At 52.1% G+C, this 21,875-nt stretch overlaps 1 protein-coding gene and 2 long non-coding RNA genes across 6 annotated transcripts; 1 reads left to right on the forward strand and 2 right to left on the reverse strand.

The window, feature by feature from the left end:
* Positions 1–246: 246 nt before the first annotated feature.
* Gata5 (GATA binding protein 5) lies at positions 247–10,662 on the reverse strand. 2 transcript variants are annotated; one of them, XM_006500554.4, is made up of 7 exons: positions 10,593–10,662; positions 8,985–9,552; positions 7,455–7,630; positions 3,466–3,591; positions 2,919–3,006; positions 2,514–2,638; positions 1,433–2,179 (listed from the first exon to the last, which is right to left on the reverse strand). In XM_006500554.4, the coding sequence occupies exons 2-7, from the start codon at positions 9,526–9,528 to the stop codon at positions 2,024–2,026; spliced, it is 1,215 nt and encodes a 404-aa protein (XP_006500617.1). In that variant the 5' UTR covers positions 9,529–9,552; positions 10,593–10,662; the 3' UTR covers positions 1,433–2,023. The 2 variants fall into 2 exon arrangements, with proteins under 2 accessions (NP_032119.2, XP_006500617.1); NM_008093.2 differs by lacking the exon at positions 10,593–10,662 and having other exon boundaries at positions 247–2,179; positions 8,985–9,838.
* On the forward strand, positions 8,016–15,891 carry Gata5os (GATA binding protein 5, opposite strand). The gene is made up of 5 exons (NR_045877.1): positions 8,016–8,187; positions 8,827–9,102; positions 9,341–9,480; positions 14,361–14,525; positions 14,967–15,891. It is a non-coding gene; the product is annotated as a GATA binding protein 5, opposite strand (long non-coding RNA).
* Positions 11,576–21,650, reverse strand: Gm52543. 3 transcript variants are annotated; one of them, XR_003953987.1, is made up of 5 exons: positions 21,407–21,650; positions 13,940–14,158; positions 13,679–13,736; positions 12,425–12,561; positions 11,576–11,958 (listed from the first exon to the last, which is right to left on the reverse strand). It is a non-coding gene; the product is annotated as a predicted gene, 52543 (long non-coding RNA). The 3 variants fall into 3 exon arrangements; XR_003953986.1 differs by having other exon boundaries at positions 11,576–11,955; positions 13,679–13,843; XR_003953985.1 differs by having other exon boundaries at positions 13,679–13,843.
* Positions 21,651–21,875: the final 225 nt, after the last annotated feature.

Below are 21,875 nucleotides of genomic sequence, written 5' to 3' on the forward strand. Positions count from 1 at the left end.
CACCAGGCATGCATGTGACACACACACATGCAGACATGCATGCATGTGACACACACACATGCAGACATGCATGAGATACACACACATACATTCAGGCATGCATGTGATACACAAGCATACATGCAGGCATGCATGTGATACACAAGCATACATGCAGGCATGCATGTGATACACACACATACATGCAGGCAAAACACTCATATGGATGAAATAAATAAATTAAAAACTGAGAAAGCAAAAGGAAGCCAGGTGGCTCATGCCTTTAATCCTAGTACTCAGGAGGCAGAGGCAGGCAGGTCTCTGTGAGTTTGAGGCCAGCCTGGTCTACATAATGAGTTCCAGGACAGCCAGAGCTACATAGTAAGGCCCTGTCTCAAAAAACAAAACAAAACAAAATAACAACAACAAAAAACAAACGAATGAAACAAAGAAAGGCAGAGAAACCAACGTGGAAGGGATCTTATGTCTTCATGCCCCTCTCTTCCCGAGTTCCCTTCCTCTCCATTCAAGGGGGTGCCATCTGCCTTGTGCCTTACACTGTGGCTGTCTCCAGGAAGCCTTCCTAGGTTGGTGAGTGCCTTGAACCACCTCAAAGGTACATGAATTACGGATGTGCTCACAGACACCTCTCTAATCACAGAAGGGGAAACTGAGGCTAGGACACTAGGAACACACAGAGCTCCTAGGAACAGCACTGTATCGAGAACATGGTGCTATGACCTTGTGCACAGCTGTGGTCCTGTCTGCATCTGTGCACACTTGGGGTATGGGTGCTTGGAGATGCTCACACGGTGTTGCCTGTGTCCAGGTCTCTAGTCCCCTCCTCTCCTTACTCCAGCCTCTGGGATGTGATAACAGACACCTAGGCAGCTGGCTTTCTTCCACAGATACACGGGTGGTGAGGTATGCCTGCTTGGAGCTAGTTACAAGAGCATGTCTTGCCTTTGCCCCTGCGATGCCTGCAAATGCTGCAGGCTACTGCCTCTTGATTTCCTTCTAACCAGGGCCTACTGCCTCTCCCTCAAGCTGAACTGGAAGGAAGGATTGAGGGTCCACGCAGGAGACAGGTTAGGGGTGACCTTCATGGGTGGATGATCCCTGACTCCCTTGCTTCTTGGTTTCCTCACTGGGGAGTGGAAGCCTGGGATGGCCAGGAATTAGCCCGTTGAGCTAAAACCTGTGGGAATGCGGCATATAGAACACCTGTCTTTTGTTGCCTGTCACCTCCCTGTACCAGGGCCCTAGAACTGACCTGCAGGCCTTGGGCAAAGTCACCACCAGCTGATGTGACCTGGGTGAAGAAGATGCTACAAATAGGGCTGTGTTGCCAACTGCTGGAATAATGGCTGAGCTAGGCCACAAGGTCACACATCACCCAATTCCAACAGTGTCTCTGCAGGTCTGCCCACTAGCAAACACCTTAGTACGCAGATTGCCAGAACAAGGCCCTTTACTGCCTGGCCTGGAAACAAACATACAAATAAATACAGAAGTCTGCGATGATGGGCCGGAGGGATGCGTTTGCCTTGGGGCGGTGTCCTGGTACAGTGCTCAACCTGTACACTGGTCTCTGGCAGTCCTGCGTCTGTAAGCAAGAGTGTGCTCTCTCAGTCGTACAGAGTCAAACACGGGAAATGAAGACGACGAGGGCCCAGAGGCCCTATTTCTTATTGCCTGCCTGGAGTATGTTTGTTTCACTTGGATCAGATTTTACTGTGGGATACTATGAACCTTTGCCAGCTGCTACAAACTGTAAATTTTGACGATCGATGTCAAGAGCTAAATTCAAGTAATTGGTGGATATCTCCAGTCATCTTGGCTGCAGAGAGGTCCATGAGGGGGTCTAGGGAGTCCATTACTACCCCGGCTGAGGCTCCAACCCTTCATCCACCAGCCTGCTTCTTTCTCCAGGCAATCAGCACAGAAAATTTCGCCAGCATAGTGGTGAGGGACCTCTGGGGCTGCTGACACAGGAACTAACTTCTGTTCCTGGGATGTACTGTGGTGACAGTTTCCTGAGCACCTAGGCCAAGGCCAGAGCACACCAGGTCTCCTGACGTAGGACCCCACTGAGACCAGCCTGGGGGCTCATGGACGAGGAGGTGAAGGCAAAGTCTTCAGGTTCGAACTTGAACTCCAAATGGCTGGAGGCCAGGGATTCGTCCGCTGGGCTGGAGGCCTGCAGGTGGATGGAACAGAGTATGGAGGAGTCTAGCACCTCTCTGGGTCTAGGAAGCACAGCACAGGGTGATTTGCTCTAAGGGCCCGTGAGCCTAGAATGAGCACAAAGTCCACTGAGGAGCAGGACTAGTAAGACCTGCAGGGCCCAGGACCATGCCACACACAGTTCCAGGGAAGAGGCCACCATATTGGTGGTTGAGGGCCATGTGTGCAGTAAAGCTCTGGGAGGGGTCTTAGGGGGCTCTGATGGGATCGGAGTTGGTGAAGAGTCAAGGTTCTCCAGAGAAGTGTGAGGATCTATCTCTTGCACTCCCCTGCCTCATCCTCCTTACCTGGGAGGTGATAGTGGGCCCAGCACACACTGGAGATGCCAGACTGGACTCTGCCTTCAAAGTGGTGGCTGAGCTCTCAGAGTTGAGGAGAGTGGGAGAAGAGGCTGTGGTGTTTGCTGTGGATCCTGCGAAGGAAGGGGGGGTGTGGAACATTTACAGAAGGTGCCATACCTGACCATATTTCTCACCATGTGGCCAATTCTCCTGTCCTTGTCCAGATTCAGAGACTTCTTAAAGTCACACATTACTGAATGCTGGAGGGTCAGGTATAGCTTCAGCCACCCCACATCTGTCCATGGGCCCCTCCCCCAGCAAGACTAAGGACATCCATCTGGGGCTGGGTTAGATTGAGACTCAGAGACCTGGGAGTGGCCCGGGAATGGCCCCTCCTGACTTCCTGCTTACCTGAGGAGCCCTTGATTTTGGCAGGGTTCTTTGGCTTCCGTTTTCTTGTCTGGATACTCTCCTTTTTCATTGCCAGTGGCCTTGGCACCTGGTAGGGACAGCAAGGGTTGGTGGCTGCTCCCTGTCCCTTCTCACCCCCGGACCCTTGCACAGTCACCTTCCTGAACTACCCTGGAGAGCCAGTCCCCTCCTAGATGCTGGGCTGACCTAAAGGCACAGGCCTGTTGAGTCAGCTCCTCCCTTGGGTGCCATGCCATCTGCCTGACAGTTGGCAGGGGTGGAGTTCAGAGAGGGCAAGATTTGGGAGTCCAGCATCTATCCTAGGCTGAAAAGCCCTGGCGAGCTCCCTGAACCTCAGTGGTCAGGTCTGTACAGTAGATATGGAGGTAACAGTTTGGTCTCCCAGAGGAGTGGGTATGCAGACAGTCAACACTTGTATAACACTTCCTGAACATGTTCAAGCCAGGGGCCAGGGGCCATCCTGTCTCTCTGGGAAGAGGGACAACCACATGATTCTAGATAGAGGTAGATACTCCCTGCCACTCACCCCATGGAGCTTCATGTAGAGGCCACAGGCGTTGCACACTGGTTCGCCCTCCGAGTTGCGCCTCCAGAGGGTGGTGGTGGCAGTATGGCAGTTGGAGCAGCATAGGCCGGATCTTCGGGATGAGGACTGTGGGGCAAGTGAACTGGGGTGAGCCCAGATATTAGGGAACTCTGATGCAGACTTGGGGGCCTCTGGGGCAGTAAACGACAACTAACAGGATGGATGGAAGCTAGACTCAGCAGTTATCAGGCCATTCTGGTTGAGTGAGATGCTTGGGTGCTGAAGGCTTAAGGTCTGCCATGGACGTATCTGGCAGGACACAATGTCCTTTGCTCTACAAAGTTTTGACTTTTTGGCCTTCTGGTCCTAGGACCAATCCCTTCACCTCTGGGCATTTCCCATCCCTGAGATGTAACAGACAATCAGAGTCTAGTTGTGGAGTTCTGAGCCCAGGAAGGCCTAGTGTAGAAATACAGCTATGGATTATTGATCAATAGCCAGATTGATCTAACCGGCACCTCTGTCTGGGATCAGTGTCCTGAAGGCCACAGAGTCCTGAGGAAGTCAGGCCTGGTCAGGCACAAAGGTTAACTCTCAGGGTCCTGCTAATCAACTTGCAAACCTGTCTCCCAAGAGCTCAGAGTACACATTGACAACACCCCACACATCCCACAATATCCCCAGTACCCAGAGTATTGAGTAGAGGGTGCAGGGTCCTATCTGTTATGTGTATATACCCTTGCTGTGCTTAGTGCCTGGAGTCCCCTGATTTCACACACTTGAACCCCACCAGAGACCTCAGACTTCCCTGTGTTTGGGGAGCTTGGGCCCTGAGCTAGAGAGGAAGCTGAGCACAGAAATCTGGGCCTAACTAATGAAGTTGGTGAGGGAGCAAGGAATGGGCTTCCTGTGCTGCATTTGGGGAATCATCCCAGAAGGCCAAACTGTCTTCACCAAGCTCAATGTCTCCTGAGCTGCCTGAGATCTGAACCTTTCCTGCACTGCTCACAGTTCAGTGTGTGATGGGATCTTGTCTCTGTTATCAAAAGCTCCATCTAAACACCTGGACCCTAAGTCCTTCCTGAACTTCACAGCCCAGCCTTGCTGTGACACTACTGTCATCAGACTGTACCATTCTGTCCCCACTTTGGACAGTACCTTTTGGATAGTACATCTGATCCCATCCCCATCTGTTCTCTTTATGGTTCAGGACTGAAAATTCAACTACAGTTCTAGAACAGCAGCTATAAGAGTGTTCTCAGCAGTACCTAGAATATGACTAGTAAGATATCCATCTTTATCTGGAAGTCACACTTAACTAGGTGACTGGCACTTTGCAGTTGTCAGTTCCTGCTGGACCTTTAGACTCTGGGGAGCCCTGGCCTCTGGCCTCTCTTTTTCCATGAACCAGCTAGGAACTATGGGAACCTTCTGAGACATGGCAGGTAAGAAGTAAAAGTATGTGTCTTATGTGCAGACCATACACAGGAGAAAGGTGCACGGTATCTCCACATGATCAGAAGTGCAAGAGAAAAGTCTGGAAACCATGTTGGAATCTTTCATGGTGAATATCTTTTACTTTCATAAAATTAAAACCATAGGAAAACATAACTACCTGAGAAGTGCTTGCCTTTCCCTCAAACTTCACAACTGTCAGTCATTGCCCAGAAGGAAAACGGAAGTTCAGACATGTCAAGGCACCACAGAAAATTGAGGAGCCAGGTCGACTGAACCTTCTCTTTCTGTTGAGCACTTGGGCACATTCCCATTTGCCACACCCCAATGCCACCTCAACACCCCCCTCCACCCTCTATCTGTCCTTCTTTGTCTATGCCAGCAACAGGCAGGCTCTCCTGGATGCACTTCTCTCTCTCTCTCTCTCTCTCTCTCTCTCCTGTTCTTTTCAAGAGAAGTTCATCTTTAATGGCTGTTCACCTGAAGGAGAGCAAAATTAAGTGCCAGGCTCCATGCATCGGAGAGGACAAAGGCAGCCCTGCTAAGGCATACACACAGGGACTGTGGCTGGAACCCTGTTTGGGGGTCAAGCCATGTATGCAGGGGAGCTGTTTGAAAATGCAAACTGCAACACAAAGTGTTGCAGAGTGGCTTCCTTGCCCAGAACGCAGTTACCCAAGATTGGCTGAGAGAGCCAACTGGAGCTTTGGGGATAGGCCAAGGCTCGAAAGGGTCCAAGTGTACCCTCTTCTGTAGAAGACACAGCAGATTAAGTCTAACTTTGTCCCTTGTCTGCTGACAGAAAACTGAGATGGGAGTATGAGTGGTGACAGGAGTGGTTTGGGGCCAGGGGCCCACATCCCTCTACCCCAGACCAGACAGGGACTCTTGCCTGATTCTTCCTTGTTTATCTCTGTGTCTGAGTGTCCAGTGCAGATCCTGGCACAGAGGAGAGTGGGCAGAGTCAAGCAAGAGACAGGGCAGGTCTGCTGCCTGGGGAGACTGCACTCAGGCTTGGGTGCAGTCCTCCATGACTGGGCTGTGTCTCTATGGTTTCCTCATTAGTGAATGTCACAGGGACCAGGGTGGGCAGCTCATGGAGGGCACAGTAGCCTCTGAGGTGGCCCCTCAGATGGCAAGAAGCAAAGTATTGGACAGAATGGGCCTGCAGATACCAAACCCCAGCTCAAGGAAAGCATGACTTCCCTAAGTCCCACCCCCCCCATTTTTTTTTCGAGACAGGGTTTCTCTGTGTAGTCCTGGATGTCCTGGAACTCACTCTGTAGACCAGGCTGGCTTCAAACTCAGAAATTTGCCTGCCTCTGCCTCCCAAGTGCTGGGATTAAAGAAAGGCGTGTGCCACCACACCTGGCCATTAGTCCCCTTCTTGTATCCTACCTGTATCCTGGAGCTCACAAGTTTATTCCCATCTCAGGGCCTCTCATGCCCACAACACTGAGATGTACAGCCCCAAGTTCATGCACTCAGAACCACCTTCAACACAGGCGACAGGCTGGGCCCAGTCCTCAGGCACTGCCTGTTATGGACATGGGGCCTTCTGAAACTTGGAGGGTAAGAAGCCTGCTCCCAGGCAGAGATGTTGGCACTCATAAGGGGTTCACATTTTTAGATAGGAAGGCCTGGTACTCAGGACTAGTCCTGTTCAGGTCTGAGACCCACGAACCCACCATAGTCTTCATAGCAAGAGCATAAGCTGCCAACTCCAACTTAAACACATATTTATAACTTGGCCTGTGAGATGACAGCAAAGATACTTCCTGCCTCAGAAACTTCTGGCGACCCAAGCCTGAACCCTGACATCCCCAACACCTGTGCTGCCATGTACTGGAAAGAACCAAAAGTGAAAATAAGATTTAACCATCCAGCTAAGCAAAGGGCAGAAGCCTGGTTTCCTAGAGACCCTTGAAGCATAGGCAGAAAATGTTTCCCAAGAACACACATCCAAAGACCCTGTCATTTAGGCTCACACACGAGCATCAGTGCACCCCAGCCTTATCTGTGCTGAATCACCTTGAGACCTCTAATACTCAGGACTAGGTTGCCACTTACTATTACCACCAACACAGTCCTACTGCAAGACTGCTCCCTCAGGGTCCCACAGAGACTGTATCCAGGGGTTGTATTTGTGTATATGTATCCAGGGCAGACTCATTCTCAAAACGGATTCTGAGACATTCTGTGAATGAGTAGCAAGTGGCTTTGCAACATATCTTGTTTGTCAAGTACCAAGTAACCGGCAATGGGCTGTAAGGTTACAATGTTGCAGTGGGTTGTGAGACCTGAGCCAGGGCCCTATCAGGACTCCTTGCCTGGATCCTGACAGTCCCATGAATATTTTCAAACTCCAAGAGGAGATGAGTTGGCCTGGCCCAATCCGAGCCCTGGGTAGCCTCCAGTGCCTGTGCTCCCATCTTTAATCCATCCTTCAGGAACCCAGACACTGCTGAGTTTGTAGGAGCCAGCTTGTCCTTTTATCCCCTTTGTGGCCCTGGCCCTCTCCCTGCCACACTCACCAGACGCTTCTGGGGCCTCACTAGCGGTCGGTTGACCCCGTTCATCTTGTGATAGAGGCCGCAGGCATTGCATAGATAGTGTCCGGTGCCGTCCCTGCGCCACAGTGGTGTAGACAGGGCTCCACAGTTGACGCACTCCCGGCCCTCACCAGGGAACTCCTCCAAGAAGTCAGGTACTGTGGGGACAAGAAGCTTGTGGACTGGGGCCTCTGCCCCACCAGGATGCCTGAGGGTGTCTGCTATGCTTGGCCTCCTTTTATAGTGTCTTAAACTTACTCATTTAAAGAGCGATTTATTTATTTATATACTTAGTCATATTTAATTTTCAGTGAAATTTGTTAGGTAGGGCTGCTTTTATAAGGCAAGAGTGTAAATAAGCCACACTCTAAGGTAGATGCCTGAGATGGTCCCTTTCTTAACTAGGTTCCACACCAGCCTTTTTATTTTTAATACATTTTGGAAGCAGGCAGAAGGAAATGGATGGTAGAGCCTTATTTCTCTCCCTCCCCTGTCCCACTCAAGGATCTCCAGTGTAAAAGAGAACAGGCCTCAAGGTCAGAAGATTGGGAGACAGAGATTTGAGATTCTACAAGGGCCTACTGCCAGCTTTGTTGTGGGATCAACCATTGTCCTCCCTCAGAAGACAAGACACAGGGACATCAAGGGACCACACATATGCAAGCAGTGAGACGTTGGCTCAGGGCAGGGAGGATCAGTCATCTACTGGCTGGAGGTGGGTAAAAGGCACAGGGGCTGTCCTTGTCCCACTAACTGTACTAGGTCAGCTTGAGACCTGTCTGGGGCTGTGAATCAGGGGCCCAAGCTTCCAAGTAGCTGGAGGCATGGTTTCAACAAGGCCCAGAGGCTGCAAACAGAGCTTGGCCCTCTTTGCTGTGTCTGTTCCTCAAAAAATACTCAGAAAGCCAGACAAATGATTCCACGATCAACAGTCTTGGAATCCAATCTAACCTATGTTCCTGTGAGGTATGGAACTCTTAAGATGGAACGTTGCAGAACAAGATGGCTGTGGTGACTTTATCAAATAATCGCTGTTTTAAGCTTTATAAAATTCATTTTCAGCTCCGCTCATGCCTGTAAACTCAGCACTTTGGAAGGCTGAAGCAGGAGGTTTGCTGTTAAGTTTGGAACTAGGTTGTCTTAAAACCAAAAAATACTTTCCAAAACTTCCCGTGAAAACTTTTTAAATGTAGGTTCCAAATCGACATAACCCAGAATGCTTTTTTTTTGGGGGGGGGGGGTTGGTCGGGTGAAAAGCAGAAATATATTATTTTCTTGCTATTGTGCTGAGAAAAGAATTCTGTATCGAGCGTTTTTCATCGTATTGTGTTTCATGAAGTTTCCTGTGTCCTAGCAATTCTAGGCGGGAATCTGCGTGGTCGGACTAGGCAGAAAAGCCCTGACTGCAGAAGAACGCATCTCGGATTTTTGCATTTCGTAGCGCGCGGGTTTATTGCTGCGCGCCTTAGTTTTAGAGCCAGGTCCACCGGGCAGCCCCAGCCCGGTACTCACCGAAGCTGGTCCTGCGGCCAGGGAGGCCACCAGGGCGAGCTTGCAGACCGTGCAGGATGCTGCTGTCGAAGGCTCCGGAGGTCCACGAAGGGGCTACGTCGGAACTCATGTATGCTGGGTAGGTTGTGGGGTACGAGGCGCCCATGGGTCTCCCGAGCGGGGTCGGGTACTGTTCGCGAGCCAGCAGCGCGCCCTGGAAGGCGCCGCCGTCCCGGACCCCCGCGCTGCCGCCGCTGCCCGACCCCGGAGGGCTGTGAGCGAACGGGAAGGTGGTGGCTCCCGGTGGGTGTGCGGCTGGCGGGTGCGGGCTTCCGGAGCCGAAGGCTGAGGAATCAGCGGCAACTGCTTGTGTCCAGCTGGAGTGCGCGGCGAGCGCGGGAGCCTGCGAGCCCGGCTCACACGAAGGCAGGTACGGCAGCATGGAGGGCATGCGAGTGGGTGCCACGAACACCGGGGAGCCGGTTCCCGAAGAGTGCAGAAAGGCTCCGGAGTCGGCGTAAGTGCCCTGGCCGGGGCTCTGGGCTAACGCCAAGCTTTGGTACATTTTTTTTCCCCGCGCGAGCTTGACCTGCAGAGAAGAAAGACGGGCAGACGTCTAGGGCAGGATCACTGGGCCCCCTCCATCAGCTCTTGCGCTCGCCCGGGGCAGGTGCTGCTGCTCCGCTTGGGCACTCCACTTTTTTGAGTCGGTTCACCAGGGCAGGTCCCGGGCTCCTCTGGGTGGAATGACAGGGTTAGATGAGGCGCAGGACCCTAGGAACGAGGTCCTTGCCTTGCGCAGAGATCGCCAGCCAAAGCCCTCACAGGAAGGCGCGGCGTTGGCCCAGGGAGGGTGACCGGTGGGTTGTAGACTGGGTCTCCACAGAGCCGCTCTGTAGGGAATCCCGGGAACTTGGGCTGCCCCGCCCCCGCCGTGCCGCCCCTTCTCTCTTCTAGTCGGTCCCTCCCTCCGCTCAGGGTCAGCGCCGGGGCTCCAGCCGCGGGGCCACGTGACCCGAACAGGCTCTGCTGTCCGGCTTTGAGACCACAGCTCGCCCGCGTACCCTCGGCTGAGCCCGAACAAACAGGGGGTGGGAGGAGGCTGAGCGCGAGCACTCCTGGGACAGCAGCAGCTCTGAACCGTCTAGAACTTTGTTGCTACGGTCACGGGTGCCAGTCCTCGCCCCACGTCTATTCCGAGCTCCCGCCCAAAGCTGGTTTAGTGTCCTGTGGCTGAGGCCCTTCTGAATCTAGGGACACAAGGTGCTGGAGCCAAGTTGGCTTGCGATTGATTCCCCCTATACGCCCGAACCTACGTGGGAATCTAGCTTCAATGGCAACCGCAGGGCTCAGGCTGCTATTCTCTCACTGGGTATTTTGTTCATCAGCAATGACTCGAAGTCCACCAGGAACCCCACAGTACTGAGTTTTTGAACAAGGAGGACCACTCGCTGTTTGACCAGCGCCAGCGAACTCTGAGTAGAGTCCTAAGGCCACAATTGAAGACTGTTAGACTCCAAGTCCCGCGGCTTTCACAGGCTGAGGAACTTGGCAAGAGTCTCTTTCAGCAAGAGACTGATGATAGAGCACCTAGCTCAGTTTTGTTGTGACTTATGTCCTCCGGCTTACCTTACTAGGAGTTCCAGATGAAGAGTGGCCAGAAGGTGCAGCAACCCCGGAGGGCTCGAAGATGGCAGCGAATGTTTCTCACTTTCTCATGCTGGCCCCCCCGGGTGCTGCAGACAGATACGTGGGTGAGGCAGGAGCTCCTGAGATAAGGGAAATACACCTACTAACCTTGAAGTCAGTGTCCAGTGTTTCTGCCGCTCAGCGCGGGATTAGTTTATTAGTCAGAAAGGAGTGAACATTGCCTGCACACTGGTGTCCACGCAACCTGCTCTCTTCAGCGTGTGGAGATCTAGTTGTGAGTCACAAGTGGAAGTGAGGGGGGCACCCTGGGCCTGGGGATGGTACAGACTGTCCTGACACAGGCCCCAGAATCTGAGCCATGGAGGTGCAGAGCAGAAGCTGACTTCGGGTAGTCGTGGGAAGGGGAGCTTGCCAGTGCTTCCTGCTTCAAATTACCTCCCACTGCATTCTCCTGGCCTCCCCTTTTCCTCCCTCCTTGAGGTGGGGGCTGAGTCAGGGCTCTTGGTTGATGCTTCCAGCACTGACTTCATGGTTCTCCTTTCTGTGGGATGCGCAATACTTGGGTCTCCAGTCTTGGCATCCCTTTTCCTCGGAACTCTTTAGGCTTCCATTGTGCAGGTCTTCCTCTTTGCAAAGCGTCTTGGAGCAGGAAGGACGTCCAGGTGCCCATCTTGGGAGACTGCTGGGTGCAGTTGGCATTGACCAGTGGGCAGCACGGCACTCCAGCTTCCTCCTGATTATGTTTAAATGAAATGGGAAGATTTCCCCATGTACTCCACCAAGTCCAGGATGAAAAGTGAGGGGAATCACTTGCTGGGGACGGAATCCTCTTCTCCCCAGATAATCAGTAGTAGATCTAGGGTCCTGCAAGGATGGACCTAGATGGACTTGGGCTTTTTGGGTGGGATAAACTCAGTAAAGTCCACAAGGTGGAAAGAACCACAGGACACAGGTGCTGGGTTTTGTTCTGTGACACATTTTATTGTTGCCTCAGTCTTAATAAGGCAGATGAAGTTATTCCTGTTTACACACAGAGGAACAACACTAACTTATCCAAAGTCACACAACTGATAACTCAACATGCTGATTCAGACAAATGAAGAATTGAGAAGGGACTCCTGGTCTCTATAGATATGGGAAAGGGGAGGAAATCCACCCTTCTCAGGCTCCTCGGTCCCACAGAGGCAGTCCTGTCAGTGCCCAGGTCTAGACAGGGAAGTAGGCTCATCTCTTCAGAGAGTAGGGGCAGAAGTGGCTGCAGGGTGTCCTTTGCCCAGATCAGGTTGCCTCACAGTGGTGGGACACTGGCTGTGACAATATCTGACCCTTTAACTGGATCCTTCTGCTTGAGGAGAAGAAGGCGAAGTCTCAGATCAAACCACAAACCCTAGGTCCTTCTAGCTCCATCTTGTCCCTCCCCCAGAGGTCAGCTCTGATGCCATGATCCCGCCTACCAGTTCCAGGAGGGAACCACCAGCCCTGTAGTTGTTTCTCTATCCACAGGACTTTCTTGTTGCTATTCCCCAACCAAAAGAGAGTTTCCTCTCTTCACTGTTCACCAAACTCCTACACACACCCCCAGGGTCCACATAACTTCCCATGGCTCATTTCAAGCATTCCACTGACAGATTGTTAGGTGTTTCTGTCAGGCCCCTCAGCAGACTCAGAGTCCCAAAGTCAGCTTTGAGGAAAGCAGGATGGAGCACGGACAGGAAGCAGCCAGACTCTGCAGGGGACTCAGCTTTGCTGTGGCAAGGCTTTACAGCATTCATTGGCTAGCCGTTTTTTCTTTGTGTAATAATAGCACTTACCTCTCACAGTGGCTTCAGGGAGGGATTGGTGGGACTAAGCATCTGTGCAGCTGCCGTAAGGTGTGCATGTGGCAGGCCCTCAACAGGCTCCGGGCAGAGGCTGATTGATTCTGGTCAGGTGGGAGAATGAGCAAGCCCTGGCCCCAGAGTGAAGGGCAGTTAGGCAGGTGGGAGCCTCAGCCAGTCTTTCGGGCTCCCCTGGCCTAGCAGGCAGACCTGACTGAGCCAGGTAAGGAGAAAGGACAGCTCTTTGAGATAAGGATCCCATATTCTCCGAGAGGGATGGGGGGTTGGCGTGTTCGTGACCCTGTGACCAATCTGAACTGAGTTTAATCCATGATCTCCGGATTAAGAGAGCCTGAGTGGCCAAGTTGGAGGACGGGGAGAGGAACCTCCTGCCAGCCTGACAGGATCTGGGTTTCATTTGCAGCTGTCACTTGCCCAACAGCCCCCCCCCCCCACCTCGAGCTTGGGAACTGTTAATGCAGACACATTTATCGAAGGAAAAGAAAACAATCCTATTGTTAAGGGATAAGGGGGCGTCAGGGCCTCTAGACTGACTCCCTAGAGGGCCCTTAGACGTCTGGGGTATGTATCGCATTTGGGCCGTGTTTGCTCTTAGGGACATTTGCCCTCTGCAGTGGGAATAACCTGGGACAGGAGACCTTTTAATGATTGCCTCCAGGTGGAGGAGCCCTGTGTGCACACACCTTGCCTGTACTCACTGGCATGATGCTTGTGGCCACTAGGCTTTGAGTGCAAACAGAGGTGGCCTTAGTCTAACCTGAGGGTAACCCCTGAAAGCAGGGCTGCCTAGGTGCAGAGTTGGGACTGGACTGGCTCCTCCAGGTCCACCCACGGGCACCCCATTGCTCTGTGAGAGATCAGATTGCTGTGAAAAAGTCTGGGGGCTTCCTTTGCTTCCTATGGTAGCCTGGGGGTCCAGGGAGGCCTCCAGCATGCAGGGCTATACCTTCAGTGAGTACTGCTGCCCACTTCTTAGGGTGCAGAAAGCTAGCTTACCACCCCCACTATTTTTTTCAGCTCCTTTCCCCAAATGTGAGGACAAGCAGACATTCAGTGAAATCCCCCAATAGATAAATATTCTGTGCACATAGGAAGGACACCTTAAAGCTGAGTGGCAGTATAGGTGAGGGGACAACAGGTTCCATCACCAGGCACACTGTATCTGGCAGTAGGAGGGGCTTGGTGTGATGCTTTTAGTGGATGGGCTAGGAACAAGGTTTGACTCACCTGAGAGATTCTGATGCTTGGGAATCCAGCTGACCTCACCTTAGCCCTCAAGGTGACCCTGTGTGAAAGGGCAACTCTGCTATCTTGTCTGTAGAGCTTTTTGGAGGTCCATAGGAGAAGCTGAGGATTCTCATGGCTGAATCTCCTGGTCAGCATTAGGGTGACCTAGGAAGGGACTGACGCTTTCCGAGAGCCTATCCTACCCAGGTACCCGTGAAAGGGGAGCTGTGTACAGTGCCACTTAAAACACCCATTTCCTACCAGGTGCCAGGTCGGTGAAGACGTTTCTTCCATAATATGCCATCTGGATAGTCTTAGAGCTTGGCGGCTAAGAGGGCCGGGGGGAGATGGAGAGCTGTTGGTTGTTGCATTCTGAGACTCTTCCCCGGGAGCTGTCTGCAGCTCTGGGTGAACGGCATGATGTAGAACATGGCAAGCCAGTGACCCAGAGGCTTTGAGGTCTGGGGCAGTTGCAGCAATCTAAAAATTGGCCAGAATTTAAGTGAGGCACAGCAATGCTAATTTATTTGTATACTTGGGGGGGGGGCTTTCCAGCCTAGGATACTCCCCAGTCAGCTCAGGACCAGCCGGGTCTTGAAGTAGCATAGGTTTAGCGAGGACTTAACTGCTGGGCATACAGAGTCTCTTTCACTAATGTGTGGGCACGGTCTCCACTACCTAGGTGAACTGTGGTGTGTCAGCAGCACCTTGAGCCCACATGTCAACTGGACTACCCCAGTGAGCATCCTCTGTCCCCCACAGTTATCAAGGACCCCCTGTCTCCCCACAGTGAGAGACAGGTTTTGCCAGGTGCTCAGAGACTATCCCAGGGATGCAAAGAGGGCTGGTGAGTACCCTTGGCGATAACTTATAATGTAAATGGATTTGACTCTCCCACTTTTATGTTCAAGTGTCTGGGGGTGATCAGCTGGCCTGTGCTGGCCTGTACTGGCCTATGCAGGGCTGGGTTGGGCATTGCCAGGCTGTGGCAAGGCAGACTATGTGAGTTGAGTCAGGTTGTTCCTGGTGGAAAGGACTCAAGCCGCCTCCTCTACTTCTTGACCTTACTAAATCTTCTGGGCAGGTTTACTTGGCTAGACCTGGAGCTGGTCCGGCTAGGGGGAGGGGAGAAGGGGTACAGATCTGAGTGCAGCCAGGCAATGGGCAAGCGCTCAGAGTGGTGCTAGCCACATAGTACACAGGGTACTTCAGCCTTCTCTTATCTGTAAATATTTCTTTCCGTCCCCTCCCTCCTCCCTTCCCCCCTCTCTCTTTTCTCTGCTTTTAGCCTCATCTGTGAAGGAGCCGAGGAAGCTACAGCCTTCTGATCGCCTCCCACTTTATTCCCCAAGAATTCTACACAGAGGGACTCGGGCTCCTGACTGAAGTTGTACTGGGCGTTGAACTTCTGCGTGCTTTAAGGAGGCTCCACGATGTCTGTTGGGAGCCTCGTTGCTTTTTTCCAGGTCTGTGGAGGAGGACAGCCCACCAACTCCTGTCCCTCAAGACCACAGTCCCCAGGGCCAGGAGCAGGGGTTTATCGTATTTTGGTTGTGTCTGCTTAGTGTACTGACTCCGGAAGTGTCAGAAGCCATCAACCAACTCCTGTTGGTGGAGATTTGGGATGTGAACCCGAGGAAGTTAAAAGGTTTCCGAAGCGCCGAGTAGTCTAGATAGAAGAAGGGTGGTTGATTGGCTGAGGGACAGATGCCTGCCTTTTATTCTCATTTTAACTCTGTGTGTGTGTGTGTGTGTGAGAGAGAGAGAGAGAGAGAGAGAGAGGAGACTGAGAATGTGTGTGTGTATGTGTGACTGAGAATGTGTGTGTAAGTGTGTGAGTGTTTGTGAGAGTGTGTGTGACTGAGAATGTGTTGTGAGAGAGTGTGTGTGTGTGTATGAGAGAGAGAGTGTGTGAGAGAGTGTATGTCTGAGTGTGTAGATATGAGTGTGTTAAATGAATATGAGTGTGTGTGTTGAGAATGTGTGTGTGTGTCTACAGACGTGCATTCATGTGAGTCTGGACATATGTGTGTGTGGGCATGTGAATGTACATGTACAAGCAGCACACATAGGTGATTGTGTATCCTTGTGAGAGAACACATGTGTGTGTACATATGTGACTGGATTATATGTGCATATATATATTATATGTATATGTGTCTATGTATATACATATTATTTCTTTTAAAATAAACAGTGTGTGGATACCTGGGTAAGAAAGATGAGGGGAGGGAGTGTTCTTATATGGTTTGCCTGTAGACATTGTAAAAGTCACACAAAGCACATAATGAAAGAGAGAGAGAGAGAGAGAATGTGCTTGAGCCAGGGTTTGCCAGGCAGACTGGCCTGCCAGCCTGAACAGAGAGGGAGCATATTGTCTTTGACACTCAGTGAGAAGTGCCCTAAGCCCTCTTGTGGCTTCACTTTCTGTCTGAGCTCCATCATGTAGAGGTTTGGGAGGGAGGATACAGAGCTGAGCCGCCAAGCTCTTTGCTGAACTCTCAGGCAAGAGCACTGGGCCATTCATGTCCTCAGAGCAGCCCCAGTTCGTGCATCCAGCCTACCCAGGACTCACTAAGTAGTCGCCTGGTTGTGATTCCACCTCCAGGGCTGACAGACTGGTAGTCATTTCTCCCTGACTGTTCTCCATGATGTCTGCCTTGCCCAGCCACCATTAGAGTCTGTCCCAGGCTGTGCCTGCCTCTGAACCCTGTCTGGAAGTTGCCTTTCTCCTGAGGAGGAATTTCTCACCAGCAGCTACAGCTGCAACTGGAAATCTACAAAACAGTTTTCTGCAGATGAATCTTACTAGAAAACCTGGTCCTCCCACCTCCCGTAGGCCTGGAGCCCCTGCCTGGTGCAGCTTCCTTTGGAGGAGAGATAAGCGAGCTTTTGGCATCTTGCTAGCTGAAGAACGGGCCCATCCCACTGACATGGTGGCGCCAGCGCTGACACCAGCTGTCAGTTGGGGCTCAAGCAGAAAGAGCCCCCCCCCCCGGGTGGCCTGGCTTCTCTAGCTGGTGGCTCTGGGTGCTGAGAGGAATGCCCGGCACCCAGCGTGTTCACTGGGGACCACTGTCTCTGCTATGGCCCAGGGTGAGCAAGCTTTTCTTTCCTAGAGTCTTTCTACGCTTGTGTGTGTGTGTGTGTGTGTGTGTGTGTGTGTGTGGCAACACCCAGTGAGCACACAGAAGTATCGAGCACCTCCTGAACCTCATGGGAGGTGAAGGTGTGTGGTGGCACAGGGAGGTAAACGCAGGTGTCATGGTGGGGAGGGCTGTGGGGAGAGGGACAGGGAGTTTTGCCTTTTTAGACTGTAGGGGTCTTTGTGAGGCAGAGAAGCCCACCCATTCCTGTACCTTGCTTGGGGAATGCCTCCGTGCTGTTGCTTAGGCTAGTTTGCAAACAGGCAGTCATGATAGGTGCTCCACTTTGCTTTAAAAACTGGAAAGGTTTATGAGAAAATAAAAATATCAAAACCAAGGACTGTGAGATCCCTAGCACTTGGGAGGTGGCAGAGGAAGGACCGGAAGTTTGAGATCATCCTGGGCTTCTTGGAAAAGTCAATGCTAGTTTCAGCCGTGTGAAACAGAACAAGACAAAGCAAACAAATAAACAAACAACCCCCCCCCCCCAAGCTGGTAGCCATGACTGTAGCAACCTGAGAGGCCACTCTTTGCCCTGCAAAGCCCCACCATTCCTTGCTGCCTGCTTTTTCCCATGGGACTCCTTTGATGCAACCTCTGCTCAGACATCTCACTGAGAAGGCAAATCTCTCCTGATGAGACTTCCCCTTTTCAAAGCGTCCTGTCTCGGTCTCTGCAGCTTGGACCACTTGCTGCAGGACTTGAGCAGGACTGCAAGTCTCTCTGGGCCATGCCACACAGACTGTGTCCCCAGAGCTGGAAATGGAAAATGTGATTCACCTTGCCCTGGAGCTGCTTCTGCTCAGGGCAGGGCTGTCTGGTGCCCTGGGTGGAAGTTGTGCTGGATCTGTCAATTTGTCTCCTCTGAAGTCTGGTTCCTGCTGAAGGCCTCTATTCCTTTGTCCTCTCAGGGACTGAAAAATGACAGGCGCTGGTGGTAGGGTTCATTCCATCCATTCAGGAAGAGAAGCTTGTTCTGTGTAAATGAGCCTGGCAGGGGATTCACAGAGGATCTGCTGGGAGGAGACACTTGGTTGTAGGGAGTGGAAGGGTGAGTCTTTCCTCTGTTGGCTTTGCCTGTAGCCTGATAACTGCTTCTGCTTTGGTGAAACCCTATAGAACTGTTCCCACTGATAATCCTCTGGTCTCAGTTAGACATCCAGGCCCAGCCCCGTGGGATCCAGATGGAAGGAGTCCAAGGTAGAATTAACCCCTCCTTTTCTGTAGCCATGTTTCTATACACTTGCATGGAAACATTGATAGATTTCCCACAAATGGGCTTTCTGTGGATGGCAGCAGCTTGTGCTGTCTAGTAAAGGCTATCGGGTCCCTTCCAAAATGCTGGAGGACGCAGGGTTGGCAAGGAAGCAGGGCTAGCTGTGTTTTTCACCATTTGCATGGGTAAAGCCTTTTTACATCAGCTACCCCACTGCCCATAGACTGAGAGCCCCTTTGCCCATTCTGTGGATCTCATCTGGGTCTTTTTAGATCCCGTACTTGGTTTCTACTCATCGTTGCCTGTAGGCTTCTGCCTCTTCTGCCAGAACCGACACCTCCCAGGAAAATGCCCTGGCACAGCAAACAGGCAGCCGTGGACTTTGAGCCTGGGCCACGGCAGTGAGAAGGCGTTTCCCGGCACAGACGGCTCTGACCTTTGCGGCACCCCAAATGCAGATGGAATGGAGGGCTTGTCTTGGCAATTGGGCGCGGGTGGGTTGGAGCAGGAGGGCGAGGGTCCTCCCTGAGAGGTGGCGCATGGTACAGCCTGGAACAGGTGGTGACTCACTGATCACCCAGCCATAAAGTCAGGGTGATGGCCCAGCATCCCAGCTGGTTCCCTAGAGCTCCTAAGATCCCTACCCTTCCCTGCAGCTGAGCCAGGTAGGTCTTCCACAAAGGACGGCCTGGGCTGGCTCTGAGCCACCACTTGGACCTCCTACCCCTTATCACTCATTTGCTACTTCAGGGGAAGCTGAGTCCCAGGGTAGGAGAGTAAGCAGCGGAGGCTGTCCCTTGCACATGGGACTCTCATTTCATAGGAAGTACAGCCTGGATGAAGATTCCTGCTGAGGCATACATAGCCTGCTAGGCACAGTTCCCAGGAGGCAGTGGCCAGTCATGCTCTGGGAAACTGCTCCCAGATCTGAGCGAGCTGATTTTGTAGCCTGGCTTCAGAGATACTTCTTTTCTGCTGACGTTAGGGCAGATCTTGCCTCAGTGTCCTCATGGCAGCCCTTCCAGACCTGGCTGAGTAAAGGATTTTGGTGGGATGGGATTGTGATCTACAGGGTGCCTTATATTCTGCCATAAAAGGATAAGTCTTGGGGCAGGGCAGGTCCTTCCAGGCCAGAAAGCAACTTTAGGGAGCTACATGCAGCAGCGACAGCACCGTGCCATCCGTCATAGTATCCTCGAGATCCCAGGCTGCACTGGGCTTCAGTGGAGGTTGCAGTTCATAGGTTACCGTGGACCCCCATTCGCAGAGCCGGCTGAGCCTCCAGGTGCAACTCGTTCAGGTTGCACAGACTAACGTCCCTGCTCCTCATAGTTGTGTCTGTTGCTGACACTTGCCCTGTGGCCCCTCCTCTTGTCCCTCCCAGTCCCATGCCTGCCTTGTAGCCCTTCCTTTGCCAAGGGAACCCCGTGTGCCTGGTTCTCTCCCCTTGTCCTTGCTCCTTCCTAGGAAAACTGAGTCCTGGGGTTGTGTTGCATCCTAACTTAGGGAACTTTGCTCACTGTGGGCCAAAGCAGGCAGAGGAAAATCTGTGCTCCCAGAAGAGCAAGAGTCAGGCCAGCGCCCTTGAGGTGCCCCTAGGGAGGGTGTGCTCTGGTGATCATTGTCACCCTCTTGCTAATTAAGTAAATAGGGGGCATCATGTGAGGGAGCCTCGATGCAGCAGTTCTCAACCTTTGGCGGCTCAAATGACCCTTTCACAGGGGTGGTGTCAGACTACCAGAAAACACACATATTTAGATTACAGTTCATAACAGTAGCAAAATGTCAGCTATGAAGTAGCAATGGAAATAAGTTTATGCTTGGGGGTCACAACAACACGAGGAACTGTACTAAAAGGTCTCTGCCTCAGGAAGGTTGAGGACCACTGCTCTAGGGAATTCTCAGTCTCTGGGGCCTCATAGAAACTTAATCTCCTGCCTGAAGCCGTGCTACCTGCCAGTCATTCCCACTGGGGTGGCTGAAGCAGGAGGGTCACAGGTTCCAGACCAGCCTGGCCTACATGGGGAAAGCTTGTTTCTAAGACAGTTTAATCTTCCTACTTGCCCTGACACCCAGCCTTGAGCCCCACCTGCGTGTTACCTTGTCTCCAGACTAGCTTAGGCACTTCCTGGTGGGTCCTGAGAAGGCTAGATAGGCCCTGTGTGGTGTCTTTCCCCTACTTACATTTTGCAGCCTCGGCCATGGTTGAGCTAATATTATCTGTTTTCTCAATGCCCTAAACAGTCACACCTTTGAAATTCTGTTGCCACCTAAGGTGGGGAGACTACATTAGGTGACTTGTTAACAAATTCCGGGATATCTGGAGAACAATTACTCTGCCTATAAGGAGAGGTTGCTATTGCCCCCATTTTACAGATAAGGAACTTAGAGGCCTCAGACTGGCTATGCAGCTTGTTCAGCACCCCCAGAATCAGATAAAAGAACTTGCATGCATAACAAAACTAAAGAATCTCAACCCCATCAGACAACACACACATCACAGGTCACCCAGTTTGCTGGGGACCCTCAGAATGGAAACCAAGGCCCCCGCAAAGGCAGATGACCTATCTGAGGTTATGTTGAGTGGGACCCTAAACCTCCTGCTGACTCCTCCATGTCTGAGTGGGCACTCTGACATCTCAGGATGTCAGGATGTCTGTCTGTGCAGCCTTGCTTTAGTTCCAAGATTCTGAGGACCAGGCTGCAGATGTTTAAGAGTGAGTATGGACAGCATGTGTGCATGTGTGTGTGTGTATGTATGTGTGTGCATGTGTGTGTATATGTGTGCATGTGTGCGTGTGCATGTGTGTGTATGTATATGTGTGCATGTGTGTGTGTATGTAAATGTGTGTATGTGTGTGTGTGTGTGAGTGTGCGTGCGTATGTATGTATATGTGTGCATGTGTGTGTGTGTGTATGCTGTAAAGTTGGGGAGCTAAGATGCCCTGGGCTGGCATCCCATCTTGTAGGCCCGGAGACTGCTTACTGAGCTTATCAGCTGATGGAGCAATGCTGTGGTGAGAGGGTGGGTGAGTGTGGGCATGTTAATATCAGCTTCAGAGGAAGGGAAGCCGAGGCCTTGGATCTCTAGAGTGAGGGCTCTTTCTAGGAACCCTGGCCCTGGCCTATGTGCACAGACAGAGTACCAGGGGCTTGGGCTCACTTCCTTTCTCTAAAAGAGGTTCCGGGAAATGTTGGCTGGCATGGAAAACCAGCAGACTAAATATAGCGGTGGAACTTCCTGGAACACATTATTATGAATGTCTGATAATTAATGTCAAACAGTAGCACCTTCCAGAAATCTGAATCCACCCTGCATATCCAATTGATTGGTAGGAGTTATTTCAACGCCCCCCCAAGCATTACCTGAGAGGTACCTGGAGTTCTTAGGGCCTTTGGGGTCCCTGGCAGATATCAAGGGTCAGGCATGCCGGTGAGTAGTTCTCAGCCCAGAGTGTCAGGATGGGCTACGTTGGCACCCACCTGTCAGAACTGCCCTCTTTGGGAAGTAGGTTGGGTCCCCAGGAAACTGTAGCCTCTGGAGTGGGTGAGGAGATCTGTGTCAGGCGTGGCTTTCTCCAGAAGCCCTGCCTGCCTGCTCTGGCCCCTAGCACCTTCACTTTAGCCCAGCCACTGTCTGGTGAGGGTCCCTTCTCATCCTCCTGAGCAGATGGGAATAGGTTAAGGCCTGAGGGGCCCTTTGGCCCTCTGTCAAGGAGACAAACAGAGGATGTTGGCTGAACACCTGGCAGAGAACGCGCACACGCAGGAAGAAGACTTTTGAGGGAGCGGTGCCGATTTGAGGACTCTGGTAGCTGAAGCCCAGAGGATTCCT

Source organism: Mus musculus, chromosome 2 (assembly GCF_000001635.26).
Source record: "Mus musculus strain C57BL/6J chromosome 2, GRCm38.p6 C57BL/6J".
Taxonomy (NCBI): domain Eukaryota; kingdom Metazoa; phylum Chordata; class Mammalia; order Rodentia; family Muridae; genus Mus; species Mus musculus.